This window comes from Vigna unguiculata, chromosome 7 (genome assembly GCF_004118075.2).
Source record: "Vigna unguiculata cultivar IT97K-499-35 chromosome 7, ASM411807v1, whole genome shotgun sequence".
NCBI lineage: Eukaryota > Viridiplantae > Streptophyta > Magnoliopsida > Fabales > Fabaceae > Vigna > Vigna unguiculata.
In genome coordinates this window covers 40,632,014-40,645,123 of record NC_040285.1, presented here as the reverse complement: position 1 = coordinate 40,645,123, position 13,110 = coordinate 40,632,014, and the positions used below count along the sequence as shown (strand labels likewise).

The 13,110-nt window shown below is 25.4% G+C and overlaps 1 protein-coding gene across 1 annotated transcript; it reads right to left on the bottom strand.

Annotated features, from left to right (window-relative positions):
* Positions 1–765: 765 nt before the first annotated feature.
* Positions 766–3,420, bottom strand: LOC114190704 (isoprene synthase, chloroplastic-like). Its single transcript, XM_028079684.1, has 7 exons — positions 3,130–3,420; positions 2,598–2,865; positions 2,143–2,515; positions 1,830–2,048; positions 1,589–1,727; positions 1,246–1,503; positions 766–1,166 (listed from the first exon to the last, which is right to left on the bottom strand). Exons 1-7 carry the CDS (start codon positions 3,355–3,357, stop codon positions 870–872), a joined length of 1,782 nt encoding a protein of 593 aa, XP_027935485.1. The 5' UTR covers positions 3,358–3,420; the 3' UTR covers positions 766–869.
* Between the last annotated feature and the right edge of the window lie 9,690 nt (positions 3,421–13,110).

The following is a 13,110-nucleotide window of genomic DNA, read 5'->3' as shown; positions in this document are numbered from 1 at the left end:
CTTGCAAAAAAAAAATAAAATTGAACTGTTAAGCTGGTGAAATTTTAATGGTAACGTAATGAATCATGCTTCTTAATTATATAATGAATTTCAGTGCATGGCAATATTGTTAAAACAATTTATACCTAGTTATATCTATATTTTTATTGGATGATATACAAAACTCCATAACTTTACACCTATTCATTAATATTTTTTTAAAATATAAAATTATTTTAAATCGATCAAATAAAAAATTAAAAATATTTTTTTTATTACTGGTTAAAAGTGAGATTTTTTTATAATTGTTTATTTTTATTTGTCTTTTAAGACTTTTCGGTACATGCATACTTTTTGAAAGGGAAAAAATAATATTATTTTCCTACATCCATGTAACAAGTACGAAGAATAATATTATATTGAATTAAGTTATTTATTTTAGTATTGCATATAAAAATAATAAATGAGTTATAAAGTGAGTAGATAAATGTGTAAAATGTAAAGAGATCAAAGACTTCCTCAAAGAGCACTCATAGTCTTTGAGGACCACTCAAATTCATATTCCCTCTTCACAATCGAATTTATTAATCTTCTATTCAATATTTTATTTATATTTTAATTAAATATATTAATTTAATGTTTATATTATCATTATTATTATTATTATTATTATTATTTGTAGTAAAAGGTTATCAACAAAAACAACAAGTGAAACTATTTTTCCCCTTTTGAAAATAAATACTTGCAACCTTCTCAATTAGAAGCAACTCATCACAACTCAAAATATTAATATTTTAATTAAATCCTTTTATTTTTTTAGTTTAACATATATACATATATTATTAAAACAACTTTGAAGTGGATATAATTTTACCAAATAAAATGTGTAGCTAATTAACAGGAAGAGGGTCTATAAGTAGCAACTTAATGATGTTCTCCACCATATGGTCTGGCCTTCCAAGTCCGTCTCCATATTGGTATGTGCAATGGGAAACTCTTGCCATGTTAACACATATTTCCATGAAACCTTTTGGGATTCTACCATCCAAAACTCTTTCTTCGTTCATCTTTTTCCACTCCTCATCGATCAAATTTCTCAGTTCCTCACGCGCTTCTTCCTCATTACTCTCATTCTCATGCATGTACGACGTTATTGAGTTTGTCGTTTCACCCCTCTCCAACTCAGCCTGCAGTTAAAACAGTTAAAACACACGTTTTCCATTAACAATTGTCAATTTAAGGTTGTCGTAAATCTATGTTACATACCGCAGAGGTTGCCAGATCATTGCAAAGTCTGAAAATGGTGCAGGAGGAGCGCACAAGTCCACCAAAATTAGTCAAGTGGTGCAGAGCTTTGTCTGAAAAGTCTTCTTGCTGTTGGCACACCAAGAAGTAGGAAGGAACAAGCAAAGTCACACCCGAGGAAGAAACCGATGCGTTTTCCAGATACTTACTGAAACCTGGAATGATTTTGTTGTTTGACCATTTTGCTTCTTGGAGGAACGCTTTGCATAACTCACCCCACTGTCATCAATTCACCAATTTCATTACTTCTGTTCACATATTTAAGCACATAAATTTACCAATTAATTCATCAATTATTACATACAGATTTTGCCAGATAGAAAACGTTGTCATGTCCCGTTTCTTTAAGGATGCTGTAAGTGGTGTCGTTGACAGTGTTGTAGAGTGCTAAATAGCACAACTTCATGTAATCTGGAAGAGTATTTATGGCATTCACGTCCCATCTGTAAACATATATGTAAACAAACACAGGTGTGTGTGACTACACCATATTATATACATAGTTGTATTGTAGCCAGATCAATTAACATGCATAAGAAAAAAACCTTTCAACAGCATCAGTGAAGAGTTGCAGTTCATCCAAAGTACCGTACACATCGTACACATCATCAATAATGGTGACTAGACCAAACATTTTTGTGACAGCTTTACGGCATTCACTTTGATGAGGATGAGGTGCCATTCCCAACGCCCAGAAATATACCTCCATTAATCTGTCTCGAACAAAATCTAGCTTCTTTGTCAACCCCATCTCCCTCCACCACCTATACCATACATTATACCATTCATTGGTAACTAAAGCTAAGAATGTTACATAATTTATTTTTAGAGAAAAAACAGTTAAAACTTATAAATAACCTTGATAGTTCTTGCAGTTCTTTCTGGTGCTGTGATTGCACCATATTGAAATCTAGCTTTGCAAGCTCCTGTAGCAACCGGTGGTGGGGTTCCTTTGCTTCATATCTGTCAAGATACCATCGTGCTTCGAGTCTGTGCAATCTTCGGTGATAAGGAAGTTCAAGTGCATGCTTAACTTGTTCTGCCACTTTGGTGTTTACTCCTTCTTCTAGGATTTGCTTGAGTTGTGTGGTTGAAAACAACCTTGCCTCGTCCAATAGATTTTCTCCCTCAAAGCCTAGATAGGACGCTTCATATAGACTCAACAATCCTTGCACGTCATCTTTATGTTCGATATTGAAACCCCCCTTGTCCTTGAATCTCTCAAACACGTCTGCATCATGTTAACTCAATGAGAAAATGACAAAACATAGTTTAATGTGTGTTTGGAACAACTAGTGGTAGCATGAGAATACCTTGGGATACATGAAAACCGTGTTGTCTAAGTAAACGAAACCTGAGAGCTGTGGCATGGAGTCCACTTTTGTGTTTTTCATTTTCATTCAACAGAGCAATCTTGTCATCAAGGGCTTTGACTATGTCCTCCTCAAACTTGTAGGTCAATCCTAGACGCTGGACATTGTCGATCAATTCTAGTAAGCTCAGTGGCTCTGTGTCTACCCTGTTGATCATGTGTCGTACCTCCTCCTCCAACTCTGTTGCTCTTTCATTCAGTTTTTTCTCCTGTGTTTGAATTACAATAAGAACAACATCATATTCTAAAACGAATGAATAAAGCTTACTTAAATTTATCTGAGTGATGTAATAGGAGTGAAATAATAAACTTAACAGAGAATCAATTTCCTTAAGATAAACTCTAATGCATGAATATGAGTTGAACTTTAACTCTAACAGAAGTAAAAAAATCAATTTGTAAGATTAAGTTTGCATAACTGATATACTTGAGAAATAAAATTTATTATTAATTGAAAATGAGAAAGAAAAAACCTTGAGGTCATTTCCCAGAGAGTGAAGAAGTTGAAAATTCCAGAGGTTTGGCTGGTAATTAGCTGAACGTCTGGTATTATGGTGTGGTGTCTGAGAGGTGTTTGCAGAGATAAGTGTCCTAGGTTTGGGATATGCAAGAAATGGTGGTTGTCTCAACTTTTTGTTTGTTGTAACCCTAGTGGTGAGTGTTTGTGTGGGATTAGACAGCCATAGAATCTGAGTTCCCATGATAACAGTACAAATGTTGTTAACAGGATCTATATGTCTAACACCAACAATACCATGTGAGGTTCTGTTGTGTGTGGTCTCATTTTATAATGGAAGGAGGATCCAATTAGACACCGTACCGGAAAGGTTAAATTACTATTTTGGTTCTTTTATTTTTCATGAAATTTCACTTTGGATTTTTATTGTCTTAATTTGATTCTTATTTTTTTAAAAAATGACTCAATTTAGTCATCGTTAACTTTGAACAAACAGTGTCAAAGTCAACGCCACATGTTAATTTCTGATTTTTTTGAATTTTTTTGATTTTTTTTACACGTGTCACTACACAGTTGTGCCACGTGTCACACTTTGACACGTAACACAACTATGAAGTAACACGTGTAAAAAATAAAAAAAAATTCAAAAAATAATTAAAAAATTAAAAAAAAAAATCTGAAATTGACACATTGCATTAACTTCAACCCCATCTAACGGTGAAAACCAAATTGAGTCATTTTTAAGAAAATGAAAACCAAATTGAGACAACAAAAAACTTGAGAACCAAACTGAAATTTCATGACAAATAGAGGGACAAAAAAATAATTTAACTTAATTTCCTTAAATATTATTGATGTATACTTTTCCTGCAACATGACTCAGAGAGTTAGATGTACTATTTAAACAAAGGACATTGGTATTTTGACATCAACTTTTTATTTTTTACTATCATTTGACATTGTCCTTCATAACTATTTACTTTTTCTTTTTTCTAAAAACATAAAAGTTAACTTTTGTTAACACTATTTTATCTTTATACAAGTTGTCAAATGTTGTCAAGGAATATTTTTTCTTAAACAAACAATTATAAAAATAACAAGTATCAATGCAGTATGTATTAGCATATGAAATTATGTACGGATTATTACAGTATGATTAATTTGGTTATTTTTTATATAAAAATAATAATATTATTTTGAACATAACATTTATATACAATTTTGGCTCACTTTGAATTAATATTATATTCAAATTAAATCAGTTTTTGTCTTTTGATTTGTACCGATTTTAGATTTTTAGTTACTCATCTTTCCCATTACTTTAATTCATTGACTATAATATGTTGCTGATTAAAATTTCTCATCTTACAGCTAAGAATGACAAATGAACTTTAAGTAAATCTTACGACTAAGAATGATAACTTAAAGTATTGTTTGAATGTTTCAATTTTGATAGAAAATGTCTGTATTAGGTGGATATAAGGTAGATATCAGTATACCTATTGTTTACGTTAAGTATAAGAATAGGATGTGTTAAGAATTTGAGTGAGAGTCGTCTTATATCAGTGATAAATGAAAAAGTAGAGTATTATATAAAGATAAAGACCTCTAAATTTATTATTTGTTTTGATTTGAAAGTAGTCTCGTGTAGTTGTGGTTGAACTCAGATTTTATTGATGTTTATTTATCATTGTCTTCTTTTAAATTATCAAAATAATTTTTTAATTTATTAAATAACATAAAAGACTTATATTATTATTATTTTTGGTAAACTTATTTTTAAGACATAGATTTCATATTTTTATTCTTTTTTTTAATTATTCAAATTTATATAATTATTATTTTATAATTTTATTTAATATTTATGCAATTATAAATACTTAATAATATCATATATTTTTTATTATGATTTTTACTTTTTATAAATAAATTATTTAATTAATATATATAAATATTCATATATCTTCTGAGTTGCGTATCTCTTACTTCCAATTTTTTTCTTTCATGTGTCAGTATAATGAAAAGAAAATCGTAAGACACACTTACGATATTATATGAAAAGGTCAATATTTGTCGATGATAGTCAATGTTCTTTAAAAATATTTATATGTTGTTTTGTTATATAAATTAGTTTCATACAATCTTGAATGATAGTTTATCATTATCTACCAAACTTTTATTAAGGACAAAATAGTGAGAGTTAAGTTAACAACATAGCAAATACGTAAGATGTAGCATCATAACAACACATCATATATAAAAACATTTTCTATTAAAAAGAAATTCCAAATCACATTAAAAAAATTGATAAATCATCCAAAATTTAATAATTAATTTTATGCGATTTTTTAAATTCAATTAATTAAATTGTGATTTAATTTCTTTTTTTCTTCAAAAGTTATTATGTGAACAAAATCATGCATTATTTGCAATTATTTATTTAAATAAAATAAATTTCAATTTTAAATAAATTTTTCAAATACAACTTTTTTATTTTTACAAAATAGTTACTCCATAATTAATCATCTTTTAATTTTTTATTTATATTAACTCTTATTAAATTTTAACTAGAAATATTTTAGAAGTTTATTATATTATTTAATTAATTAATTTTATATTTTGTCACATCAGTTAACCAACAACATTTTTTTCTCATTTTTTATTATCTAGTATTTATGAGGCTAGAATTTCCTTTTTATCTAAGAATACGATGTTTAAGTGAGCATCCATCAAATAAAGTAAAAAAGAAATAAAAAATCCGAGTGATTTTTATTTTGTCTACTTTTTGTGTGTGATGGTTGACTTAACTGAAAACACAACATTTAAAAGATACGTTTTGTTTCGAGGAAAATACACAGAGAAATGAAAATGTGGGACAAGAAGAATGAACGCAGTGGCGGATCCAGGAGGCCAAGTTAATTTTTCTTTAGAAGAAAAGTTATTCATTTTTTTCTTTTTATTTTTTTTATTATATTGTAAGTAGCATATTACGTACTAATGAATTTTTAAATATTATATGTAATTCTGAGGATTTTAGATATTTGTTTTATATTGTCTTAAATTCTTGGTTCTTATTAAATTTTTCAAGTTTAGTTAATGTAAATGCATTTCTTTTTAATATTTATCACAAACCTTCCTCTTTAAAAAAAAAAAGAATCAATTTTTTTACTTTTTATCATAATCTTTCTAAGATAAATTTATCACCTCTCACCTATTTAGACAAAAATAAAATTTATATTCACAAATCACAATTATCACACTGCAAAACATAACAAAACTCATACTACTTTAATTAAATAAGTAACACGGTATAAATTCAAAACTTAAAAAAAAAAAAACTTACCATAGGTAATGAAAAACACAAAATCCCTAAATTTCATAATTAAGGGTTATAATAGTTTAGAAAAAATTATAAGTAGGTTTCATACCAATTTCATAAAAGAATCCCTAAAATCATAATTATGATTTATATTAATTTGGGATAAACTTAATTTGGAATAAACATTCTAAAAAGAATCATAAACTAACCTAACATACATAAATCATAATAAGATACTAACATTTGATTTCTGATAGATAATGCAAAAATGTATACATCAATCTCAATATATGTGTTGTCAATCTCTGTTTCCCAATCTATCTCTTTGTATTTATCTATTTTCACACACTTTCATGATAATTTACATAGTGATAAGATTTTATAGTCAGAAAAGAAAACTCTAATCTCTTTTATAAATTAATGTCTCTATTAAAATTTATTATTTTATCTTTTATTATAATTTTTCAGAATATAATTTTAATATCAATAATATATAATATAATTTTAAAAAATATATAAATATATATAAAAAAAATTCAAAAAAAAAAATGGGGAGCCGTGGCTCCCCCGTCATCACCTAACTCCGCCATTGAATGAACGTACGAGGTTTATTTATTTTCTTTTCGAGATAAAGTCATAAAATAGTTCCAGACAAAAAAAATGATAATGATGCACTCTCTCTATGAGAATTTGTGGATCATGTAAGTTTAGTTTTTTCTTTTTAAAAAAAAAAATGCTTCTTACGTATTCTAGAGTTTCCTTTAAAAATATAAATAAACTTTTAAACAAAATAAAGCGTGTCAAACTTTTTAGAATTATTAAATAATAAAACTGCACACTTTACAAATATTCGATAAAGGATCTATCATTGATAAAGAACATTTTGTTTTATTAAATAGACAATTAAAGAGATAAATTTTTATCTCATGCAATTAGATGAATGGTAGTTTGATCTTTCTTAAGATTGGGTCGGGAAGTGCCTGCCGAATAATTCTCACCATCACCTGTGATATATATACCTGCATTGGATAAGAAATGTATATGATAGGTTAATATATTTAAAATTATATAGATTAAATGTTGTTAAAATAAAAAAATATATAAATTATTATCATCATAAAAATATTATTGTTTTATAAATTAGATGTTTCATTGAAAATATCAGTAGAATGTCTTAAAATATCGAATGCAAATATATGTCACACACACATATATGTTACACACACACATAAAATCCAAATTGAAGTATTGATAAAATCTTTATCCACCACCAAAGCATTTGATACTTACATAACTTTTGTTAAATATTACACCCTATGATGCACATATATAATACGTATATCGGATATGTGTCGTATCCGATACGTTTATTTTCAAAATAATAAGATACGATATGTGATATATGAATATTAAAAAAATGTACAATAATTCTTAAAAACGTAATAAATATGTGATTGTTATTGTGTGAATCTAAATTAAAACTATATTTACTAAAATTGCCAACATAAAAAATATAAATGATTGTCATTATGAAAGTACCATTACAAGAAAACTCATAAATAATGAGCAATTTTAGTAACAAAATATATGTTAGATACCAAATTTCTAATTAAAAACCAATTACTTTGGTAGTCAATGTTAGGTACCAATTTATAAACCAATTATTTTGGTAGTCAGAATATTTGTAGCTAATGTTAGTGACCAATTTAAAAACCAATTCATAATTAAAATTATTTTAATTATCAATTTAGGTATCATTTATAATTTTTTGAAAGTATTTTAGTTGTCAATGTGGTCACTATATAGTAACTAATTATTATTTTTAACTAAAATTTGTTATTATTCAAAGATTATGTAGTGCACTATAACTTTATAAATTAAATAATTCATTGATAAATATCAATAAAGAAATCTAAAGTATCTGACACGAATACGTGTCAGACATACCTAAGTTGAAGTATCGGTTACAACATTTAACATTCATTAATATTTTTAAAATTTTAATATTTAAATTAAAAGTTTTATATATAATTATATTAATATAAAATTACTTATTATTCAAAAATAAAATAAATTATATAGTATATACTTTTTAAGAAATATTTAAGTATAGATAATTATTCTTCAAATTTGTTAGCAATTTATATTCATTATTACAGTCAAATGAAATTATAACTTAATAGTTGAATCAATAAATTTACTTTTAAGTTATTTGCGTCTAACATTTAATAAAAGTCACACAATTTTAATTATATGTATATATAATAATAATAATAATAATACATTTCAATTTTAAATAACTTTTTCAAATACAATTTTTAATGATTAATCATCTTTTAATTTTTTATTCATATAAATTCTTATTAAATTTTAACTAGAAATATTTTAGTAATTTATTATATTATTTTAATTAATTAATTTTGTATTTTGTCACATCAATTAACAAACAACATTTTTTTCTCATTTTCTATCATCTAGTATTTATGAGGCTACAATTTCTTTTTTATCTTAGAATACGATGTTTACGTGAGAATCCATCAAATAAAGTAAAATAAAAATTTAGTGAATTTTATTTTGTTCACTTTTTGTGTGTGATGGTTGACTTAACTGGAAACACAAAATTTAAAAGATGTGTTGCCAATTTTTTTAGGAAAATACACAGACAAATGAAAATGTAGACACATAGAGGTTTCTTTGTTTTCCTTTTAAGATAAAGTCATAAAATAGTTCCAGAAAGAAAAACTAATGGTGCACTTTCTGCTAAGAGAATTTGTGGATTGTGTAAGTTTAGGTTTTTAAAAAAAGAAAAAGAAGCTTCTTACGTGTTCTAGTGTTTTCTTAAAAAAAAAAAAACAAAAAATAAAACGTGCCAAATATTTTAGAATTATTAAATAATAAATCTGCACACTTAAAAATATTCCGTAAAGTATTTATGACTGATAAAGAACATTTTGTTTTATTAAATAGACATTTAAAGAGATAAATTTTTATCTCATGTAGGTAGCTTGATCTTTTCTTAATATTGGGAAGGAAGTGCCTAATAAGTTCCACCTCCAAAGCATTTTTTAAATAAATTTTGTTAAATATTACACCATTTAGCATTCAATAATAATTTTTAAATTTTAATGTTAGATTAAAAGTTATATATATAATTATATTAATATAAAATTACTTCTTATTGAAAAATAAAATAAAATAGATAATATATATACTTTTTAAAATATATTTAAGTATAGATAACTATTCTTCAAATTTATTAACAGTTTATATTCATTATTACAGTAAAATGAAATTATAACTTCATTGTTGAATCAATAAAATTACTTCTGTACAAGTTATTAGCGTCTAACATTTAATAAAAGTTACACAAGTTTAATTATATATATATATATATATATATATATATATATATATATATATATATATTAACAATTGATTATGTTTATAATTAAATTAAAATCAATTTGTGGATAAATTTGATGAAAAATAACTTTAAAATAATTATTTTTGTTTCGTTACAAGAAAAAAAATATGACTGAAAATAAAAATTATAAATAACACTAACAAAATTTTAGAATCTAAATAACTTGTTCTATTTCTTTTAGGGATGGCAATTAGGCCTGGTCCGCGGGCCCGGACCGCAGGTCCACAAAAAAACGTGAGGCGGGTTAGGGTAGTGAGCTCGTAGGCCCGCAGCCCGCTCAGACTGGCCCGCGGTCCGCGCGGGCCCGCCCGTAAGCTCGCGTAAAATTAAAAAAAAAATTGCAAACTTGTGTATATTAATTACTTCTTTTATAGACTCTTTCATTAACGTTTCAAATTCTTGTATAATTGGAAAAGACAAATATTATGTAATTTTTAATGTACTAGAATTTAAAGAATACATTGTGTATGTCATAGTATGAATATGATGAAAATGTTGAATTATCAATTTATTATATAATTTCCCAAAGTCTTTACTTAATTTTGTGAACTTCTTAAATTTTTCCAATTTTTAACATTGAAAGTTTTATCATAAAAATTTTAAAAAAATTAAAAAAAAAGTGGGCGGGCCCACGAGCCCACGGACAAAGAAGTATGCAGGACGGGCCAGTGTTTTCAGCCCGCATAAAGTATGTGGGACGGGCCAGCCCGCGTTGTGCGGGCCTTATGCGGGCCGGCCCGCATTATCACCCCTAATTTTCTTTTTATAACTATATTTCAAATCAACTCAAATTTACATATATTATCAAAAGAGAGTTGAAATCTTAAAATTTCAGAGATTATAAAGTCAAAACAATTTCTTATATTAGGATCAAATTTATAACTGGGCAATAAATCCGATAATAGTTTTTTTTTTTTCAATACTTCCCTGATTAGGAAGGTTTTACTTATTCTGATCATTTAATAACCGGGAGTAGCTTGATCTTTCTTAAGACCGGGAAGAGAAGTGCCTAATAATTCTCATTATCTATAATTTAAAGATATAATATTGATACGTTATGCGTGTTAGATACAACATGTGTATAATATGTTAATATATTTAAAATTATAATTAAATATTGTTAAATTATACAAAAATTATAAATTATTATTATTATAAAAACATTATTGTTTTATAAATTAGATGTTTCGTTGGAAGTATCATTAGATAGAGTGTCCTAAATTATCGAATTCAGATACGTGTCAGATACAAATATATAACCCAAATTGAAGTATTGATACATTTTGTCCACCACCAAAGCATTTGATACTTATGTATAACTTTTGTTAAATATTATACCCTATGATGCACATATACGATACGTACGTCAAATATGTGTTATATCGAATACGTCAATATGTTTATTTTCAAAATAATAAGATACGATACGTTATATATGAATATTGAAAAATATACAATAATTTTTAAAAACATAAGAAATATATGATTGTTATTGTGTGAATCCAAATTAAAACTATATTTACTAAAGTTGCCAACATAAAAAAAAAAAATCATCACAAAAGTACCATTACAAGAAAACTTTTAAATAATGACGTAATAAAAGATATATTAGAGATCAATTTCCGAATTAGAAACCGATTTAGAGACGACTTACTTCGGTAGTCAAGATCTGGTAGCTAATGTTAGTGACCAATTTAAAAATCAATTAATAATTGAAAATATTTTAATTATCAATTTAGAGACCAAATATATTTTTTTTGTAACTATTTTAGCTGTCAATTTGATCACTATATAGTGACTAATTATTTTTTATGACTAAAATTTGTCAATATTCAAATATTTTTTTGTAGTATACTATGACTTTATAAATTAAATACTTCATTGATAATGTTCAATAAATAAACCTAAAGTATCAGACCCAGATACATGTCGAACACGGATACTTGATCCAAGTTGAAGTATCAGTTACACAATTTAATATTCAATAATATTTTTAAAATTTTAATATTAGATTAAAAGTTTTATATGTAATTATATTAATATAAAATTACTTATTATTAAAAAATAAAATAAATTAGATATAATATATACTTTTTAAGAAATATTTAAGTATAGATAATTATTCTTCAAATTTATTAACAGTTTATATTCATTATTACAGTCAAATGAAATTATAAATTAATAGTTGAATCAATAAAATTACTTTAAATTACATTTAAATTATTAGCGTCTAACATTTAATAAAAGTCACACAACTTTAATTAATTAATTAATTATATATATATATATATATATATAATAAATTTCAATTTTAAATAACTTTTTCAAATACTATTTTTTATTTTTACAAAATAGTTACTCCAGGATTAATCATATTTTAATTTTGTATTTATATAAATTCTTATTAAATTTTAACTAGAAATATTTTAGTAATTTATTATATTTTTTAAACAATTAATTTTGTATTTTGTCACATTAATTAACCAACAACATTTTTTTTCCATTTTCTATCCTCTAGTATTTATGAGGCTAAAATTTATTTTTTATCTTGAATACGATGTTTAAGTGAGAATCCATCCAATAAAGTAAAAACAAAAAAATTGTGAATTTTATTTTGTTCATTTTTTGTGAGTGATGGTTGACTTAACTGAAAACACAAAATTTAAAAGATGCGTTTCCAAATTGTTTAGAAGAATACAGACAAAAGAAAATGTAGATAAGAGGAGTGAACGTAAGAGGTTTATTTCTTTTCCTTTTAAGATAAAGTCATAAAATAGTTCCAGAAAGAAAAATTAATGGTGCACTTTCTGCTAAGAGTATTTGTGGATTGTGTAAGTTTAGGTTTTTAAAAAAAGAAAAAGAAGCTTCTTACGAATTCTAGAGTTTTTTTTTTTTAAATATAAATAATTTTTTAAACAAAAATAAAACGTGCCAAATATTTTAGAATTATTAAATTATAAAAATGCACACTTTAAAAATATTCCTAAAGTATTTATGACTGATAAAGAACATTTTGTTTGATTAAATAGAAATTTAAAGAGATGAATTTTGATGCAATTTAATCTTAGCTTGACCTTTTATTAAGATTAGGAAGGGAAGTGCCTAATAAGTTCCACCAATACTAACTTTTGTTAAATATTGCACCATTTAGTATTCAATAATATTTTAAAAATTTTAATAAGTTGTATATATATAATTATATTAATATAAAATTACTTATTATTAATAAATAAATAAATTAGATATAATATATA